This window comes from Marmota marmota, unplaced genomic scaffold (assembly GCF_001458135.2).
Source record: "Marmota marmota marmota unplaced genomic scaffold, marMar, whole genome shotgun sequence".
Lineage (NCBI taxonomy): Eukaryota > Metazoa > Chordata > Mammalia > Rodentia > Sciuridae > Marmota > Marmota marmota.
In genome coordinates this window covers 8,779,250-8,800,093 of record NW_026000241.1, presented here as the reverse complement: position 1 = coordinate 8,800,093, position 20,844 = coordinate 8,779,250, and the positions used below count along the sequence as shown (strand labels likewise).

General features: G+C 48.4%; 1 protein-coding gene across 2 annotated transcripts in view; it reads right to left on the bottom strand.

Moving 5' to 3' along the window:
- Nucleotides 1-290: 290 nt before the first annotated feature.
- Ccdc12 (coiled-coil domain containing 12) overlaps nt 291-20,844 on the bottom strand; it is a 50,058-nt gene continuing 29,504 nt past the window's right edge. For both annotated transcript variants that reach the window (XM_015489348.2, XM_015489349.2), the window contains exons 2-7: nt 19,635-19,702; nt 3,456-3,535; nt 2,100-2,161; nt 1,843-1,877; nt 757-833; nt 291-665 (exon numbers count right to left, since the gene is read on the bottom strand). In XM_015489348.2, the coding sequence (XP_015344834.1) occupies nt 583-665; nt 757-833; nt 1,843-1,877; nt 2,100-2,161; nt 3,456-3,535; nt 19,635-19,702 (405 nt within the window). In that variant the 3' untranslated portion in view covers nt 291-582. The remainder of the gene's footprint in view (nt 666-756; nt 834-1,842; nt 1,878-2,099; nt 2,162-3,455; nt 3,536-19,634; nt 19,703-20,844) is intronic.

Genomic DNA, 20,844 nt, shown 5'->3' with positions numbered 1-20,844 from the left:
ATTTTTCCTGAGAGGCTGTTTTGTTTGGCGTGTGTGGTTCTAAAAATAAAGTTAGTTTCTTTTGACAAGTGGCTCCTGATTGTGCCCAGCCAGACTGCGGCAACCACTGACCATAGGCTGGGCCAGGCCTTGGACCCACAAGGTCAACCCCAGGTCTTTCTCATGTAGCCCTCTCCATAAGCCCAGCTGGACACAGGGGTAATTCATATCAAGTGCCACCTCTGAGGCCACCATATATTAAGAGCCCAAACCCACAGTACCATAGGACGCAAGAAACATTTGACAGTTTCTACCATACAGAAGGGTTTACTTGTCTCTATTTACAGACATTTTCTAAAAGTTTGGAATACATACATATGTACAAACATAGGCACGTCCCACAGCAGTTGCTGGCTCTGTCCTATTCCAGTGGTAGGAACCCTCAGGAGACAAGGAGCTGGCGACATCCCATGGAGGTTTGGACTCGATGGGGCTGATCATTTCTGAGGAAGACCTGGATGTGATGGTAACCCAGCCCCCACTCCTGCCCAAGAGCATCCACCTACAGGACACCTGGTGGGCAGCTGGGGTACGAGGCACACCTCAGTCAGAATCACAGGCCTCTTGTTCAGTGGTGGCATCCACTGCAGAAGCCAGGTTGTCCTCCTGGCCTTTCAGCCTCTCACCTGGAGGAAGGGAAGATAGGCAGGGGTAAAGGCTCCTGTGCTTGGGCTGCCACCCAGAGGGTAGGACCTGGCCTGCCAGGGCTGCACTTACGGATCAGCTCGGCGATGGCCCTCTGGGTACGCTTTTCAAGCTTTTCCAGCTTCTTGGCCACGTCTCTCTTGAGGTCCCTGGAGCAGGAGGTGAGAAAGCAGGGAGGCTGATGACAGGCTGGTGTGGCTCTGGGCCCTCACCCCTACTGCAGCTCTCTGGCATAAGGAATCACACTCAGTTGCCTGAGGGGACTTCCCTGGAGAGCAGACCAAGATGTTCCCTTCTGTTCCTTCCTGTGCCTCGGAAACTCATTTACTCATCATTCTCTGTCCCACTGATGTGGGGGGACTAGTGACGTGGGATGGAGCCAAGGGTGGATGTTTCCTTAGGGATCCTCTAGGTCCTGTGGTTGCCATCAAGAAGTGACTTGCTCTGGCTGCTGTGGGCCTTGCTCCGCGCCCAGCCGCAGGTGACCGACTCCTAACCCGAACTCAGCCTGCTCTCTTGTACTCTGGGTTTCCTAGGACACAGCCCTTAGGCTTTTGTTTCATCAAATTAAAATCTCCAAATTCCCACAGATGATGCAGTACTTGATACAGAACCAAGCTGCTCAGAACTGCAGGTGAGGGTATAGCCCCTACCTCTGACCCACGGCAAAGTGAGACACAAACCTCTTGGCTCATAGCACCCTCCCTCACCCTCTTTCTCAGCTGGGTGAGATGGCTGAAGAGGCTGGGAGGCTTGAAGGATGAGCATCCCATTTCACAGATGAGGAAAGTAGGGCCAGAGGGAAACAGGGATAAGATACCTGTGTCTGCTCTTCTTTCCATCCCCTCTACCCGGTAGTCTCCTGAATGGGAAGATTGGCTTTGCTCAAATGGCACCTTTTGGATCAGGGTGGGCTCTTACCCATTCAGAACAGCTTCCTGAGGGGACTTCTGCTCCCCTACCTAAGACCCTCTTTAATTTAATGATCTTTCCCATGATTCTTGCTTCTTAGTACTTATTTCAAACTGATTATCTTGTGTGGCTGTGTCTGCACAGTCTGCCCCCTGTTGGGAGGGTAGGCAGGGCTCAGCCCAAGGACAAGGCCCAGCACCAAGGTCCCACAGTGGGTCTGTACCAGGCTGTACGAACAACACTCACCAGTCAGGCTTCCGGGGTGCCAGATTGGCCAGGTCCTGGGGAGGGAGGAGACACTCATCAGGGTTGGAGGCTCACGCAATCCCAGGGGGAGAGGGAAGATGGGGTCTAGAGTTAGAGAAATGGAAAAAAGGAAAGGAGGAAGTAGTGGGGACAAGGAGAGTTGGGTTATGGAAAGGGAAAAAAGAAATGAAGAGGAAGAAGGGGGGACAGATGGAAGGAAAGTGGGACACAGGAGCAGCAAGGTTTCAGGCACCCACCACTTCTTCAATGACGGGCTCTGGCTTGGCAGCCTCCAGCTGCTCCTTCACCTTCTCTTCCACTAGAGGGTGCAAGACAACAAGATGAGACTGTTGGAGTGGCGCTGTCACCAAGCATGATGCCTGGATGCATCAGAGGAGACAAAGGCTTCTTGCTCCCTCCTCTCCCCTGAGCCCCCAACACTCCAGAGGTAAAGCCCTGTAAAGGCAGCTCTAGAGGGGTGGTCTGGACTTGCCAGGATGAGGCCAATCACCATGGGGTGAGAAAGGGCAGGCAGGAGGCTGCTGGCTAGAATTATCAGGGTCTAGATCTCCAATCAGGAAGCACGGATGCTAATCTTGACTTCAGTCTCTCCACTGTGAGTGGGCAGACTGCCTGGATATGTAGAAAGTATGGTTTTGTGAAGGGTCCTGCTTTCCCCATAACCCCGGGGCTCCTGGACTCTGAGGGTGTCCTCTGGATCTTGGCCTGGCCAGAGCCATGGGTGGCTTTTCTTCCCATCCCGTCTCATATGTGTGCTGACAAACACCCCTGGCTCCACCAAGCTGCTGCTAGCAAAGTAGGCACTGGATGGTCCCCTCTGGGAAAAGAAGTCAGCATACTAACAACAATGGGCTCTGTAGGCTGCCTCCAGACCCATCATCAGAAGCCCCATAAATGGCCTCTCTGCTCTTCTGCCTCACCATCCTCTAGCCACCGATGGGAGTCTGAAGTGGCCTCCTGATCCTGAGGCATGGGGTCAGTTCCTTGTGCTTTCTTCTGTTCTGCCTTTTGGCTCCCTGCCCTGACCCTGCCACTGCCCCAACATGTAGGGCCCCAAATCACGGAGCAAATCTCCTGGGAAGAGTCTAGAGCTCAGGGAGGTAGGGAGGGAAGCAGACTTGGAGTGAATGAATGGGAAATACTTGACCTTTTTATAACTATATCTATTAATTCATTACTTGTACAATGAAAAGTTGATAACAAAAATAAAGAATAAAATCTGACTCCAAGGCAGGACTGGCACTCTGTGGCATGTGCTTGTGGATGGCCAGAAGCTCCTGGTTGCTGTGCTGGGCTGTTCCCATCCTCTGAGCTGCTGGCCCGCTGCTAGGATGCCTGATGGTCGGCCCCTCCTCAGGGCTCACAGGACTCATCACCTGCCTGCTATATCCACCCAGGGCCACTTCTACTTCTCATCCCAGGAGTCCCAAGAATCTGCAACCCCTCTGGGCCCTCCCACAGGTCCCTAGTAGGCAACAGAGGACTCTGGAGGCCCAACTCCTGCCTGGAACTGCCTATTATCCTTTAAAGGAGGGCAACACCTGCTAAGGACAGTATCACAGTGCGGAGCTGGAGAGAGGACGCTCACCTACCTGCCACTGGTTTGGCCTGGGGCACCCTCCTTCTCTTCAGGTCCTCATCCTCTGGGACATAATTCCGCAGCCTGAGCTCCCTACAAGATTAGAGAGAAAAAGCAGCTGAGACAAGTGTGAGACAGCCTCACTGACCTCACCCGACTTGCAAGTCAAAATGTGACAGACCCATGCAGGCTGTCTACTTCCTGGATTTCCTATGATCCCTAGAGATGACCAGGTGAAGAGGGAAATCAGGATTGAAGCATCATTGGGGCAGGTCCCTCAGCCCCTCATGTGCCATTCAGCAGCTGGACTGGCTGCTCTGCAAAGGCCCTGCCTGCCTGTAGGAGGAGTGTTCTCCAGAGCTGGGCCAGGATGTTGGTGAGCAGTCACTAGCTTTGTCTCTGGGATTATCTCATTTGACAGTTAAGGGAACCGAGAAGCAGAGACTATCACTATCACTATCATGAGATCACATAACAGAGATAGCACTATGAGACCTTGAGACCAAGGCTAAGCATGACTTCCAGCCAGAGCTCTGGAGCTAAGTTACTCCTAAAAGAGTAGTACCCCCAAGCCTGGCCCCCTCTTCAGAGCCAAGGTCACATAGTCCTTCAATCATTAGTAGACAGGGTCTGGGTGCATTGGGCCAAAGGCACATGGCAGTGAGGTAGAGTGACAAGTGCAAGCCGCATTTCCAGAGGAGTGTGAATGTGTAAGGATTCTAGGAGGAGGTGACATCTAGGCCTGACGCTATGGTGGACAGGGCCAAGGCACAAAACACACGAGGCTGACCCCTCACTCTACAATGTGGGGAATGGCCTGTGAAGGCTGTGGGAACAGGCGTGAGCACATGCAACGCTGGGCAAGCCACAATCTGCTTGAACAGTCCTGAGACCTGAGCTGCACCAGTCTTCAGAATGCTCCCAGGACAGGCCACAAGTCTTGTGAGGAGGATTCTGGCCCTAGGCCAGAATCACAGAGGGAGTTGTGGCCAGCACTGTCATTTTTTGTCCTCGTCTCAGTCTCCTCAAAGAGGGTGGGTTGTTCCAGGAGTTCACTGGGGGCCTCTCTGGCTCTGTGGCTCATCAAACCCCAAACACACATGCACAGACTGAAGGGGGGCCCTTGATTATTCTGCAGGACAGTAAGGTAAGTGTTCCTGGGGCTGCTGGGATTCATAAAGCAAGAAAAAACCTGGACATACACTAGTTCCTGGGAGGTGCAGAAGTAGCACCCTACCCTCTTTACCTCTTTTAGGTCCTTGACCACTGGCCCTTCAGAAGGTCCTGGGAAGGAAACCATTTCTCAAAGGAGGCCTCCCATACTTCATCCCCTATAAGCCTTCTGTCTGGGCCAGGCAAGGGTGCCTCTCTCAACCCCGGGAGGGAAGGCAAACTTTTCCAAAGCCAGAGGCGAGGTAGCTGATGGCTAAGGCCACACAGCCACACTAGCAAGCAAGTGACAATACTCTGAACTTGGATCTCTACGTGGGAGATGCAGAAGGTCCAAGGGGCTCAGGACCTGGGGCTACACTGAACCTCTGTGCAGAGAGTGAGAGGAGACAATGGCCCTGTATGGACAAAGTCCACCCCACATAATACTCTGCTTCTTCCAAGGAGCAGGGATGCCCCACCCTGCCTCAGGCCTAGGGGTAAACATCAAGTCACTGAGGCACATGCTGAGAAAGTGGGGCATGATTTGGTGCAATGACTTTTGTCCAAAACAGGGTGTGGAGAAAAGAGGAAGAGAAACTGGGTGTGGGAAGAAAACTGCAGGGATTACTAAGAAAAAAAAAAAAAAGAAAAAAAAGAAAGAAAGAAAAAACTGGTTCCAAGGTTCTGTGAGAAATCAGTAGCAGAAAAGTCCAGCAGTGACAAGTACCCAGGCCTCTAGCCCCACTCTGCTGCCCATGACTTCAGAAGACCAGCTGGAAGGGGGGAGGGAGAACCCAGCAGCACAAACATGGAGGCCAGAGCAGGAGAGGCAGCCTGCTGCTCAACACCCGCCTCCGCCCCTAGAGCTGAGTACTGGTTAAGCTGTCAAGGACACCTGCATCCCCATCTCTGTGGGACAGCCCCATCCTGGGCCTCAGTTGCCACATCTGTCAAATGGAGGCTATACTGGGTACGATCAGCTCGACCAAGCTGGGTTCAAGACGTCTCCTGACTCATTCTTTGAGAGGCAATCAAGAGTCTTCCATTCGTAAAGTCCAATTAACTGCCCTGCCCTCCTGCCAAAGGGCAGAAATCTCTGGGGAAGAAGCACTGGGTTCTGCTCAGTGATCTGGTCTTTCTAAAACAGGCCCAAGATTTAAACCCTTCCACAGCAATTCAACAAATCTTACAACAGATATATTTGAAACATCTGCTTATTAGCCTTGGAGAAGCACCAAGACAACAAAGATTTCAAGGGCTGCAAACCCAGAGATAAGGGAAGTGCAGCAACATGGGCCTGATGTCCGAACCTCTTTCCCCTTGAACCATCTGTCAATTTATAAGCAGTGAATGAAAGGCTGAGTTTCCTGAAATCTCATGGGGATGAAGAGAGAAAAATGCTTTTAGGGTAGCCAAGAAACCCTGACACATCCACCCCTTCCTAAGAGCAGGGTGAAACTGAAACAGACCACCCTTCCCAAAGGCTGAAATGAAATAGCTGTGTGCCACACAGTTGGTGACCACCTGCCCTTTGGCAGACAGGGTTGGTGTTGGTGAGAGGATGTTTCTCCATTGGTCCTAAAAGGGGGGCAGGGTACCTCCCCCTGTCAGAAGGTAGAAAACATCCTCTCTGGAGAAAAGTAAAATTACCCAGAACCTAAAATCATTCCTAGACTTTTTTGTACACAATATCCACGATTTAATGAAATCTATGGGGGGAAAAAAAAAACACCTTCTGGAAACTAAAAATTAATCAAATGAAAAATCTACAACTGAAAACTGTAACAAAAAATTTGAATTAAAAAAAAGGCTTAATAGCAGTTTGGATACAACTAAACAAAGAATAGAGAACTTCAAGATATGCCAGAAAATATCCAGACTGAGGCACAGAGGAATAAAGTTGGAAAATAGAGAAAAAACAAGAGATATATGAAATATGACAAAAGATCTATACATTTCTAGAGCACCAGAAGTAACTTTCAGAGATATGACTGAGAAGTTTACGGAATTAATGAAAAAATCGTGTAGGATTAATGAAAGAATTAATCACCAAACCATAAAGAAAACCATGCATCCCAAAGAAAAAGCATTCGGAGGCAAATCACTGCTAAACTACTAAAAACCAAGAGAGAGAAACAAAGATACCCAACGTCCAAAGACAAAATTAAACTGACAGCTGACTTCTGAACCTAAAGTATGGAAACCTTAAGACAACGGATCCACATCTAGAAGTCTGGAAAGAAAATGCCATGACAGAATTTTAAAACTAGCTAAAAAACCTTCAAGAGAAGGTTTTTTTTTTTTCTCTAGAAAAGTTACAAGTATTAGTCATCAGAGGATCTGTTAGTCCAGAAATACTAAGAGATACTCTGGGCTGAAGGAATTAAGCTTAGGTTAAAAGCAGGACCTACAGGAAGAAATGAAAAACATCAGAGAGGGGAATTATGTAAGTAAATCTAAATGGATACTGACTGTATAAAATCATAATAAAAATTTGCAGGATTTAACATATAGAAACAATAGCACAAAAGACAAAGAACAGCAAACAGTGTCTAAGTATTCTGAGGCCTAGCACTATATGGAAAATGGTAAAAGTACTATTATTTTTCAGGCTGTGACATATTAAGGATGTATATTGTCATCCCTATGTTAACTATTAAAAGAAAGGTAAAGGAGAACATAGCAAATTAACAGAGGAGGAAATGGAATGACTAAAAATTTAAAACTAAAAAGACCAGAACTGAGATTAAAAAAAGGAAAGTCAAGAAACAAACAAAACAGCGAGACAGTGTTCACACAGAGCCGGCCCAGGGTGATATTGGCTGGGGGCCGGGGGCTCCCCTTCACAGCAGCTAGAACTGCCACTGCTCTTAGAGACAGGGCAGGGTATGAGCTCATGGTGCCAGCCAAACCAGGTGGCTGCCCACACCCACTCAGCAGTTACTGGCATCTGGAAGTCATTCTTCTGTGGGTTACTGGAGTCAAATGCTGGTTCTGCTATCTCCACTTCAGAATGAGGCTGTTGGGGGAGGAGGTGCTGAAGACCTGCATTTGCAACAGGATTTCCAGGGTTCAAATCCTGGCTTTGAATGCTTTAGAGACATGGGCAGGATCACTGGCACCCATATGGAAAACAAGGCTATTTGTCTCTCAAGAGGTTATGTGGGGGTGACAGAGCAGTGTCAGAGGTCTTATCTCCTAGGAGTATTACCTTCCCAAACCCACACTACTGCCCCCAGAAGGCCCTTCTCAGACCTAAAGGGCTCCACCTGCTGGGACAGGGACATGGCAGACCCACATCCCAGGATGGGTCAGCCCACAGACAAAAACCTTTGTGTGCATCAGTGAATAAGCCACCCAGCACACACATGCATAACCTGCCAAGGCCCCTCAAAATCCCTCATGTAGCAGGGTTAACTGAGCAGCTAGAAAGTGGGCTTTGTGTGGCCTACAGGGTGGCATGGATATACCTATTTCTGCATACTGTGTACCGATGGGCAAGGCTGTTCAGGACACTCCACCAGCAGTTGAGGCCCAGCCAAAGAAAAGCCTCCTTCTTCCTTTCTCCCTACCTGCCATCCCAATCTATGTGATCCCCACAAACTTGGTGTCAGTTACTAATGAGACCTGGAAACTGGGCCAGTCAGGAGCCTGGCTTATCTTACTCTTCTCTGTAGCCCTTTCTGTTCAGAGCTGGGTGCGGAGCAAACCTGGACTGAAGCCAGGGGAAGAGAAAACAATCCAACACCAAGGGCCCTTCCTATGCCTGAGGCAATGAGCAGGCAAAGTGTCACAGGAAATGTGGGATGATCCCCAGAGTCCCAGCTCTCAAAGAGCTGAAGGCAAAGTGTGGGAGAGAGCTAGGCCAGAAGAGGGCCCCTACCCTGTTCCAAGGCTACAGAACAAACCTGGGTCTTATGCTAGGTGCTTTGGAGGACATAGACACCACAGCCTCTTCCTGGAGTTAACTCTTTCCTAATAGAAGAAGAACATACCTTGCAAACTCTGGCTATATGCCAACAAAAGAATGCCATATAGCCAAAGGGACAACTTTATGCTTTATAAACTTTTTTTTTTTTTTTGTACTGAGGATTAAACCCAGGGACACTTAACCACCGAACCAAATCTCCAGCCCCTTTTATTTTTGACACAGGGTCTCACCAAGTTGCTGAGACTGGCTTCAAACTTGTGATACTCCAGCCTCAGTCTCCCAAGTTGCTAGGTTTAGAGGAGTGCACCACACTGGACTAATCTTTATGAACTTATGTGGAGTGAATGCTAGGATGATATTATAGATTGAGAAAAGCCAGGTGAGGAACAATATAACATGCTATCCTGTGTACAAACAAGCCGTGGAGGAGGGTTTGCATATTCCTGTACAGCTGACCTACAGAAGAATCCAAGAATCTGGCCCTAAAGATGGTCACCCAACTGGGAAGTTGGGAGTGAAGGAAGAATTTTAATACCTTTTGAATTCTCAACTACATGAATGCCTCAGAGGGATACTCTAAAATAAAATAAAATGTATAAAGATGTGCTCAAATAGCTGTAGCCATTAGGTGGAGCATTATAAAACCACTAAAAATGACGTTTGCAAAGGATGGTAGTTTTTTGTTTTGTTTTGAGATGGGTTTTGCTGTTTTGTCCAGGTTTGCCTCAAATTGCTGGGCTCAAGTGATCCTCCTGCCTCAGTCTCACAAATAACTAGGATTACACCATAGCACCCAGCAACACAAAGAATTATTCTGAACAAGTAAAAGAAAATGTACAGGAAAACAAAATGCTGACAGTGATTATCTCAAAAGGTGATTTTTACTTGATTTTCTGTAAATTTCCAGAGTTTCTAATGTAATCAGGATTCCAACCAACCAAGTGGACAAAAGAAAACACTTCTTCACAGTCCTGATCCTACAGACTACTCACTTGGACAAAGTGCCCCAGGTCACTGTTGGAACCAGTTCTATCTGCTACATATTTCAGTGCCCTTTGGGGTCCAAGGGCCAGCCCCTCCCCAACATCCTCACCAGCCCTCTCCTGTGCACCCTGAGACTCCTGCTCTCTCCATACATGTCTTGGGTGGCTACGTGTCCATCTTTCAGGCTCTGCCCTACAAGTTACTGGAGACCCAACTCCAGCACCCAGCACAGGCCAGCCTAAGGCTGAACAAAAGAATTCAGGGGACACTTGAGGAAGAGCTTTACTAGTTAGTAGTGTAGGGCTCACAGAGCTTCTTATGACTTAGTAAGACAGCAGGACACAAGCAAAGAAGTTGTGCCCTGCAGACGCAGAGGACAGGAATGTGTATGGGATGGAGTAACCACTCCTGAGTGACTTCCACAGTCTTTATGGCAAAGCAATAGGACAATGTCCAAGTTCTTATTCTACTGAGTCTCTTCCCCCCCCCACCCCNCATACCTTGCAAACTCTGGCTATATGCCAACAAAAGAATGCCATATAGCCAAAGGGACAACTTTATGCTTTATAAACTTTTTTTTTTTTTTTGTACTGAGGATTAAACCCAGGGATGTTTGATCACTGAGTTACATCCTCAGCCCTTTTTATTTTTTATTTTGAGATAGGGCCTTGCTAAATTGCTGAGGCTAACCTTTAAGCTGCAATCCCTCTGCCTCAGCCTCCAGAGTTGCTGGGATTACAAGTGTGTGTGGCTCTACTGAGTCTCTTTGTAAAAGGAGGAAACCACTTCCTCAACTCTGCTTCCTCCCTAGGTGTCCTGTGCTGAGCAGGCATGGTGACCACTAAGATGTCTTCCTCAAGGTCAGCTGCAGAGGCCCCACATGTGGGCTGGCCAGGAAGGTTCAGGGGCAATCACCTCTTTCTATGTGCCCCTGAAGGGAAGTGGCTGGAGAAAGGTGATGTTCTCTGAAAACTATAAAATCCAGAAGTAGAATTCTAGCTACTGAAGTGAAGAAAGCTTCGAAATTATGTATCTGACCCAACCTCATAACTGTCAAATAGGCTCATTGGGGTCTGGCCCACTTCACTCATTCATGCTTCCCGTCTTTACTACTGGGCATTAGCCTCTCTTCTCTCCCCACAAATCTTGAGGTCACTGCACACTCACCTCCCCTGTCATGGTCTATGTATGGGCCACTGTGGGTACAGGAGAGAGCAGGAAGCTCAGGGTGCATGGGACAGGGCTGGTGAGGACGTTGGGGATGGGCTGGCCCTTGGACCCCAAAGGGCACTGAAATATGTAGCAGATAGAACTGGTTCCAGCAGTGACCTGAGGCACTCTGGCCAAGTGAGTAGTCTGTAGGATCAGGACCTTGTGAAGAAGTGTTTTCTTTTGTCCACTTGGTTGGTTGGAATCCTGATTACATTAGAAAATCTGGAAATTTATAGAAAATCAAGTAAAAAATCACTTTTAGAGATAATCACTGTCACCATTTCTTTTTTATGTGCATTTTCTGTTGCTTGTTCAGAATAATCCTTTGTTTTTCTGAGCACTGTGGTGCAATCCCAGTTATCTGCGAGACTGAGTTAGGAAGATCACTTGAGCCCAGGAGAGAGGAGAAAGAGGAGAGAAAACAAAGTAACAAACCCCAGGGAAGGTGAGGCCAAGGATAAGACTGTAGGGTTCTAGAGGCCAAGTACTGGCCAGAGAGATCAGTGACTCTGACCACAGAAGGCTTTTTAATGTTCAAAGACATAGGAGCTTCTAAGAAACAGAAACACATCCCCAATGTAAATAAATAACAAAGCCTCAGGCTGGGGATATAGCTCAGTTGGTAGAATGCTTGCCTCACATGCACAAGGCCCTGGGTTCAATTCTCAGCACCACCAAAACAAAACTGCCCCAAAACCTTGCTGGTTACTGCCAATGGCCTGACTCTAGAGAACCACAAAAACCAGGGGAAAGGTGACCATCTCAAATGGCATGCAGACTGCTCCAGGCGGTGATCTGGCTGTTTCTTTCAAGACTATTCAAACCCCTTGACCCAGTAATCCTGCTCTGGGGAGATTATTCCATTAAACTGCAACAAAACAGGAAAAAGCAGAACAAAACTTTCTATAAGCAAATGCTTCAGGCAGTATTAAGGAGCAACAGTCTTAGGGAGACCCCTCCGGATGCTCTTCAGGCAAGGACGTGAGAGCAGGTTACCTGCAACCCTTCCAGAGGGGGTGACAGGCTCAGGACAATGCAACCATGTCTGGCTGTGAGGACTGAAAAAATATAAGATCAGGAGAGAAGAGAGATGCTGGGAAGAAAAAGGTCACAGAGGAACGTTTATGCTTGGCAGTTGCTTAACACTTTCCTTTCACACAATGTTAAATGGTTGGCTTAATAGTCAATGAAACATTTAAACAGTCCACTGGCTTCCCCACTCGTGGGCAGAGGAGACTGTCTTCCAGTTGTCCCCCAGTAAGGCTACTCTAGCCCCACTCATGACAGAGGACAGGTACAGGGCAACAAAAGCTGCAGCCCACATTGGGCTGATTGTGCAGAGAGGAAACAGGTTAACTGAAGCACAAGAACTGACTGTGTGCAGTAGACTCTCATCACAGCCCAAGGGGGTGGACAGAGGTTCCTTGGCACCCCATGGCAAAACCCTCTTCAGAGGGTTTTGAAAAGAGGGTAGGAGTATAGAGGGTAGGAGGGTTGTGGCTCAGGGGTAGAGCACTTGCCTAGCACATGTGAGGTACTGGGTTTGATCCTCAGCACCACCTAAAAATAAAAAAAAATAAAGGCATTCTGTCCATCTATAACAACAATTAACTAATTAACTAAAAGGGCTGAAGATGTGGCTCAGTGGTTAACCCCCCTCAGTTTAATCCCCAGTAACCGCTCCCTTTCCCTAAACACTATGTGTGTGTGTGTGTGTGTGTGTGTGTTTGTATAAAACATCAATTTAAATTTAAAAAGAAAAAGGTTTATGAGGTGAATCCCAAAGGGTTCACAGTTGAGAGTCGGGCTGGCAACACTGGCCATTCCAAGCCCAGAAGGTGGGAGGTACAGGGAGAGGCCCACCCACCCCACAAAACACTAGGAGAAGAGCATGGTGCTCAATGCCAGGTTGCTTTGGCTTGCAAACTGCCAGCCCTGCTGCCGCCTGCTGGACACACTCCTCTTTTCTTCATAGCTACCTGGCATCCCTAAGCCTGGCCAAGAGGACATGGAGGACAGAGGCCATAGCACCACTCCATGTGGGGGTAGCACTAAGGGTAAAGAAGGTAGAGCAGAATCATGCCTGGCGAGGGAGCTCACAGGCAGGAACAGCTCTTCTCCCTGTGTGAAAAAGGAGGCCAGATGAGCTCACTGTTCCCACCCTGGCTGTCCAGCAGATAGGAATCAGGGAGGGGCCAGTACCAGCTCTACTCTCTTTCCATTCATTTCATCTGCCTGAACTATGGTGTCCTCACCTATAAATGTAGACTATATCCAGCGGCATGAAGAGTTCAGGAGATGGCTTTGGAGGCACTGAATGCCATGACACATGAGATATCATGACTTTTTCATGCAGAAGGAACCCACCTGTGCTCTCCTCTTCCTCCTCCTCCTCAGAAGGGATGCACAGGGTGCTGGTCACACCGTGAGCTGGCCTCATCTTCTTCCCTAAACCAGTCCTTTTTTTCCTCTCCCTGTTCCCTTCCCTCTACTCTACTATCTTTCTGCTTTTAGATTTTTTTTTCTTTTTGATTAGTGTCCTGTGGATATATACAATGGTAAGATTCACTGTGGTATATTCATGTAAATACACAGAAAAGTTAGGTTAGATTCCTCTGTTCTTCCCATATCCTGTCTTTTCTCCATTCCCCTCGGTCACCTTCATCCAGCCCACCAGTCTTCCTTCTTTATTGATGGCCACCCCCACCCCTACTTTTCCCTTTTTTTCTCTCTTTTTTTTCCCCTCCTTATTTTGGACTAACTTCCACATATCAATGAAAAAATTTGACCTTTGGCTTTCTGAGTCTGGCTTATTTCACTTAGTCTCCATTTCCACCCATTCACCAGTAAATACCATCATTTCATTCTTCTCTATGGCTGAGTAACTCCATTGTGTATATATGCCACCATGACCAGTCCTTTCTTGATTCATTCTCCCACATTCCTGAGAATGGGCCTATTCCCGAGAAACAGGATCAGGAAGAACAGGGCACTGCAGGTCTCTGTACTGCTTTTCAGTGAAAAAAAGGTGCCATGACCCATCCCACTGCCAGTGACTAGGACATCAGAGGCCTGGAGCTAGGCGGAGATAACTCAGGAGGTGGGGATGGGAGCTGCCCTGGTGGTCACTAGAATGGTGCAACTAAGTTATTATCAAGCTGATGTCATGGATCTGCAACACACCCTGGTGTGGACACCATCCCTGGGGCCTCACCCACTGAGGCAAGAAGGCCTGGCATTTGCCAGACTAAAGGTTTTGGGCACCAGCCAGGACTGGGCCTCAGCTGGGTGGGACCGCTCTCCACAAGATGGTCATGCATACGTCAAGTTGGGGAACAGGTTTTCCATCCCTGAAGAAGGAAGGCCAATGGCCTAGTTTCTTTTGCAATATAGGACACCTACCCCAAAGCGAACCAATGTCCCCAATGGTGACTGAGTACTCCAGCCTGGTGTAGACCTGGATCTAAAGTCACACGGAGGCGGTGGTTGGGGATGGGGCTGAGGATTTAGGACTTGCTTGTTCAGGCACTTAATAAGACTTGCTCCCCGGGGCTGGGGATGTGGCTCAAGCGGTAGCGCGCTCGCCTGGCATGCGTGCGGCCCGGGTTCGATCCTCAGCACCACATACAAACAAAGATGTTGTGTCCACCAAAAACTAAAAAATAAATATTAAAATTCTCTCTTTAAAAAAAAAAAAAAAAGACTTGCTCCCCTTCTTCCCACCTGCCAGCCCCACCCAACAGTCTGTCCACAAGGCAGGGCATCTAGTCACCTATTGGTGACTTGCCATCAGGAAGTGACTGAGGGTTTAAAAGCAAAATCAACTGAGAAGAATGCTCCTTCCTGTGGGCCAGCTTTCCAGGGCACCTCTTCTTATCTAAGCAATAAGCAGGGGGCTGGGGAGGTGCCTTAGAGACAATCATCTATGCCCAGGCACAGTTAGCCACAAGGCAGCTGGGATGGGAAGGTTTAGCCCAGAGAAGCAAGGGCTACTCTGGGGATAGAGGCACAGCCTTCCTTCCCACAGAAGTTGGCCTGGGCTCACTGACCTCCTGGGGCTCATCCCCACTGGCTGGGGGTTTTGCTTTATGGGGATAAGACAGTTTATCCTTGGAGAAAAAAAAAAAAAAAATAACAGGAAGGCATTTTGATCTATAGATTCAATGCAATTCTAATAAAAATTCTAGTGCGCGCATGCGCGCGCGCGCACACACACACACACACACACACACACACACATATTAACAAGATGACTATAAAATGTGTAAAAAAAGGTAAAAGAACCAGAACAGCCTAATAATTTTGGAAAATGTCTCCTTGGGCAGTGGAGAAGAGTAGGGGTGACTTCAGCATGGCTGGTGAGGGGTGAGTCCTTCACACATCATATGGGGGAACAAACAGGTTTTCCATTCCTGAAGAAGGCAGGCCTGCTCCAGTCCTGCTTGATACTCCTACTTCCTCAGTAATACCCTCCGGCCTCACAGTGTTTCCGTCTAGATAACAGAATCTGTAAAATGAGGCCACTTAGTTTACTTCCAAGACCATCTAATGTTCACATTCATTCATTTCTTGATTACCTGTGTTTACTCCTACTTCCATCCATCTTGCTGTTTCCCAAAATACTTCCCTACTTAAAATCAGCACAGGTTTTATGTGTAAACTCACCTGTTAAAGGTGAGTCCTGAGCCCTTGAACTCTCTCAGAGGGTCCCAGTATCATCCTTCTGCTCAGAGCACCAGAACTGGCTGAGAAAGCAGGTATGGCATTTGCTCCACATGAGGTGAACCGAATTTTATTTTTCTTCCCATTTTTCAGTGAAGATATTGAAGCTCACTGAGACAATATGATTTTCCCAGGGTCAGAGAGCTAATAACTGGCAGGGCGTAGGCTCAAACCTGGGAGCCATTTCCAAATCCTGAGCTTGCTCCATCTGTCTAGTTCCAACCATTTCAGGGCCTGATATTGAATCAAGAATTGCCTCAACATTTATTTCCCTAAGTCCCCAAGCAGGGAAAAAAAGTGCATGATTAACTGCTGAAACAAGAATTGTTTCAACATTTATTTCCCTAGGTCCCCAAGGGGGGAAAAAGTATATAATCAACTAGCTATGCCAATCAATGGAACTAGCCACCAGCCAGGGGTCTGTATACTGCCTAAACGCCACTAGACCTCTGCAAGGAATGCCAAGCCATCTAGAGGGTCACTGGGGCAGGCTGATCCTGCTTCCAGTCAGCTGACCAACTCTCACAGGCAGCAGGCCCCTGGGATCACCCAGTGGTTGAAGTTCAAAGCTCGGTGGCAGTGTGGGATGGAACAGCTCAGGGAGGAACCTGGATCAGGGCATAAGAAACATTGGGAAGAAAGGATGGAGAGTGCCCTCCTCCACTGTGGGGCACTGGGTCAGGAGAGCAGAAGAGATAATCAGCTTGGGCCCCACTCTCTCTCAGTGTCACTCCTGAGATAGGCCCCCAAGGACACTGTGCAAGGCTGTGGTTGGGGTTTATAAGTGGGACCAGGGGGTTGGAGTTGCTTGTTTGTCCTCTCTAGTAAAAGACTACAGCACCCCACTTCCTCATTGTAGTTTCAGACTTCTAGGCCTTTGCTACCCATCCTCCAGATTCTAGACCTAATTCAAGAGGCATGTTTTCCATGAGGCCCTATGCTGTTGCCCTCAGTCAAAGGCAGCCTGCAGTGGGCACTTCATTCCTTGGGAAGATTCAGAAATGCTGGTGCCTATGGGGCTTCCACCTGCTGCTTAGGCTGATCTGAACTGAAGTGGGCTATTCTCAACTCCTAGGAGCCCAGGAAGCCAAGATGCTCACTAGTCTCTGGCCTTCAAAGTCATCCCTTCAGCAAAGCTGGAAGGTCACTCCTTTCTCCTCAGTGGCAAAGGGAACTGTGGCAAGGGCTGTGGCCTGGGAGCCCTCTGGGGTCCACCGCCAATCCACGAGCAAACTACCAAAGTCCCTTTCCAGTTCAGATGAGGAAAGGGGACCTGTCCCTGTACTGAACGCAGCTTTTGTAGCACCCTGTTCTTCCAGGAAAGCCCAAGTCCTGGACCCTGCAGCTCAGGGTCAAACCCAATGGGTCTGGTCTCATATTACAAAGACCAAGACTCAGGGTTCTTCTGGGAGCTATACATGTAGGCACATCTCCGTGCTGAGACTGGACTTCCTGACAACCAAGGAAGTGACTGAGTAGTGGGCCCTATGAGGTAGAGTAGCCTACCTGCTCAAAGCCTCTAGAGGGGCAGCCCTGAAGCCAAGCTCCTGATTACCAGTTCCAGACCCATTCCACCACTCTACTGCTTCAAAAGCGGCCAGATTAGAGAAAAGCGGAAGAACACAATGGGTTGAAGCAGAACCCAATCCAACGTCCAGTATGCTTGATTCCTAGGCTACTGTCAGAAAGGGACAGGGGTCCTGCTCTGATGTGGCCTTGCAGGGTCAGGAGGGATCTCAGAGGAATCTTGTGTTCCACCATAAATGACCTATTAAGACCTAGCAAATGAGGACTGAGGGTGTGGCTCAGTGGCTGAGTGCTTGCCTAGCAAGATCCTGGGTTTGATCGCCAGAATTGCAAAAAAAAAAAAAAAAAAAAAAAAGTGTGTGTGTAAAATAAAACCACACATCACGCATCACAAAGTCTTCCCCTGATCCTATTTCCTCCCTGCTTCTCAGCACTAATCTGAAGCCATTTTTCCCCATCATGTTTACACTCTGCTTTTGCTTTCTTCCAGCACACGACATCTTAACATTTCCTGTTGCCAACAGTCTGCGTCCCTTTAGAGAACACCAGCTCCCTGAGGGTAGGGACTGTCCATGGCTGCCTCCCAGAAGCCTACATTGGTACCCCACAAAGAGCAGATGACCGGGCTGGGGATGTGGCTCAAGCGGTAGCGCGCTCGCCTGGCATGCGTGCGGCCCAGGTTCGATCCTCAGCACCACATACAAAAACAAAAAGATGTTGTGTCCGCCGAAAACCAAAAAAATAAAAAATTTTTAAAAAAAGAGCAGATGACCAATGAAGTTGGTGTTGACCAAGTACAGGCATGTAATATCATTTTGTGTTTCCCAATTTGATAGAGATTCTCTTGCACTGTAGGTCAATTCTGAAACCTGTTTTCTCCTTCATTCAACACCATGTTGAGACTCAACAATGTGTTCCAACATTCAAGTCTGCTACTGTCTGACCCACCCACCACTCACTCCTCTTTTCTCAGCAAAGAGTAGGAGAATCAGAAAAGACCACCCAGCAAATCAAAGACAGCCCAGGAACTGGAACTCTGGGCTCTATTCAGCAACACAGAACCTAAGAACAGGCCAGAAGAAAACCAAAGGGCCTCTAAGTAGTCCCCAAAGAGCAGAAAGAACTGTGTAGGCACCCACTGGAATCATTCAAGTCTGGGGTCACCTGGCAAAGGAGAACTACTTGGCTTTTACCTTTCCATCACCAGCTGAGGACCCTCAGGGGGTTAGGGTGCAACAAAATGCACAGAGCCCAGTGCCAGGGACCCAATCTCCCATCAGCACCATGAGCCTCTCAGAATAGAGATGTCATCATGTCTAAACCCATGCGAGGTGGCAAGAACCTGCAGGGCTACCCAGAGGCTGCTGTGAAAGCAGTTTGTAACTGGAGTGAGATCTGCTCCTGATCAAGGAGGCAGAGATGAGGCCTGCTCTTGAGGAGGTTTCTTCATACTGCTGAAGACAACAAAGGGTTGTGGCATTAGGAAGGTCTGCTCCAGTGTCCCTGCCCAGATTCCCCAGGGAAGCTCTCCCTCCTTTCTAACTGTCCCTCCCCAAAGTACAGCCCACTGCACCAAGATCTACTCTTCCCTTCAGCAGACACCACCACAGGTCCTGTGCCTGAAGGAAGCTGCCCAGGGCAGAAGCAACCAAGGACCCTTGTCCATGAAGATGCAGTTTGATCACAGGAAGACTGTCCCAGTTCAGGGTTGGGCATGACATGGAGAGTGTGAGCCCTCTGAGACTTCAGGTGTGTGGATTCTACTTAGGCATGAAGGCTATTCTTGCCTCACAACAATCCGTCCAGCCCCACATGCTGGATGGATCCTGCAAATTATTCCCAAGTAGTAGCAGTAGTAGTAGTAGTTGTAGTAGTAGTAGGATTGGCAGTGCTAGAAATTGAACTAGGGCCTATGCATGCTAGGCTAGTGCTCTGTTACTGAGCCACATCCCCAGCCCTCCCCAAAATTTTTTATGCAAAACAGCAACAGTAGCTCTGTAGAGGGCATAGCCCTTGGGACTGGGAATGTGTGGAGTGGATCTTGTGCCTGCCACACCACACAAGGGAAGAGTGCTCTAGCCCCTCACATGGGCTGTGCTGAGGCAACTTAAGTTAACTCAGCCAGATGACTACATTTGATAAAGATAAATAAAACAACTGCTGAGGGAGCACAGCCCAAGAGAAGTCAAAAAGCAGCTTTTGAGCTGAGCTCTAACATGAAAACCAAGCTGTCAAGGGTGGAAGAGAGATAAGAAGGAAGGAGTCCCAGGGTGAGAGGGCAGTGTGAACAGACGAGTGGACACAGTGCTGTTCAGGAAATGGCCGGTGGCCAGAGGAGGTAGGAAAAGGCCACAAGGCCCAGGAAGAGCTTCCCACATTTTGCATGTGATGTGGAACACAAAAGATGAGTGAAAAGACAGTGTGAGGTCAAGGGAAAAAAGCCAGTGGCAAAGAGCTGGACACCAAGTGGGGGAAAGGACGCAGGGAAGGCCCAATTAGTGAGAGGGTTGAGGTTTGCAGGTCTGAACACAGCCATGGGGTGGAGGAGGGAGTGGGGGCAGGGCTCTGAAACAGGGCTGGAAGGAAAGAGACTCAGCGAGCAACAGGTGCTGGTGAAGAGAGCAGGGCAGGGAACAGCATGACGGGAGCTGCACGCAGTGCTACCTGTGCTTTTCGCCTTCCTCCTCCTCTTCTCTGAGTTGCTTGGTCTTTGGCTCCCCATCTTCTTTGTCCTGAAAAGAAAGGGAGAACACCATCTGCTCAGATGAATGTTCCTACTTCCAGTCTAGACCACCTGGGCGGCCAGTGAAGAACAGGACATCTCAGGAGTAAGGCACTAAGTCTAGAGGAGTCAACTCAGTCCTCTAGCACCTGATGGACACAATGCTGGAGATTCACTTCCCACCCTTCACTGCCTGGATAGAATTTAAAATCTACAACCCTATGGGGCTCAAGTGGTAGCGTGTTCGCCTGGCATGCATGAGGCAGTGGGTTCGATTCTCAGCACCACATAAAAGATATTGTGTCCACCTAAAACTAAAAAATAAAATAAAATCTACAACCCTAGCCCAGGCCCAGATACACAGTAACCCTCAAGACCAAAGAAGAGGGTCTGGATATAAGCACTCCTGAGTTAGCGGAGACTGGAGGTCACCAGCAACCTCTCCAGAAATACCCATTTGGTTCCCTTGAGGAGTCACATAGCTCAGACCAGGACCAGGTTTGTAACAAGACTCACTGCCCAGGCCTGAAGTGTACCCAGAGAGACAAAGGCAAGGGAAATTCATTTGAAGTTTATGTGGGAAAAATGTCTTCCAAATCTGGTTCTTCTGGGGGTATAGCTCAGTAGCCTAGCATGTGTGAGCTCTGGGTTTTCCCCTAGCACTGGGGAAAAAAAAAAAAAACAAAACCACAAAACCAGTCTGAGTCTTGTGCCTTCCTCCATCTCTAATTTTTTTTAAATTTTTTTAAATTTGTAGATGGACCCAATACATTTATGTTATTTATTTATATGTGGTGCTCAGGATCGAACCCAGTGCCTCATATATGTTAGGCAAGCATTCTACCACTGAGCTATAACTCCAGCCCCTCTTTTCTTTTTTGAGACAGGGTTTCACTATGATGCCAGGCTGGTTTTGAACTTGTAGGCTCAAGTGATCCTCCTGCTTCAGCCTCTGAGGAGCTGGGACTAAAGGTGTATACCACTGAGCCCAGCTCTTCATAGTTTGTCTAGAGAAGTTGTATTTATCTTAACCTTGACACAGTATGCTTGTGCTGCAGGTGCCCTGAGGGCCACAACAGAAGGAAACTGCCATGCCATTCCCCCTTCAGAAGAAAAAAGTCCCTAGCCTTTCCTGCTCTCTGTTATTACTGC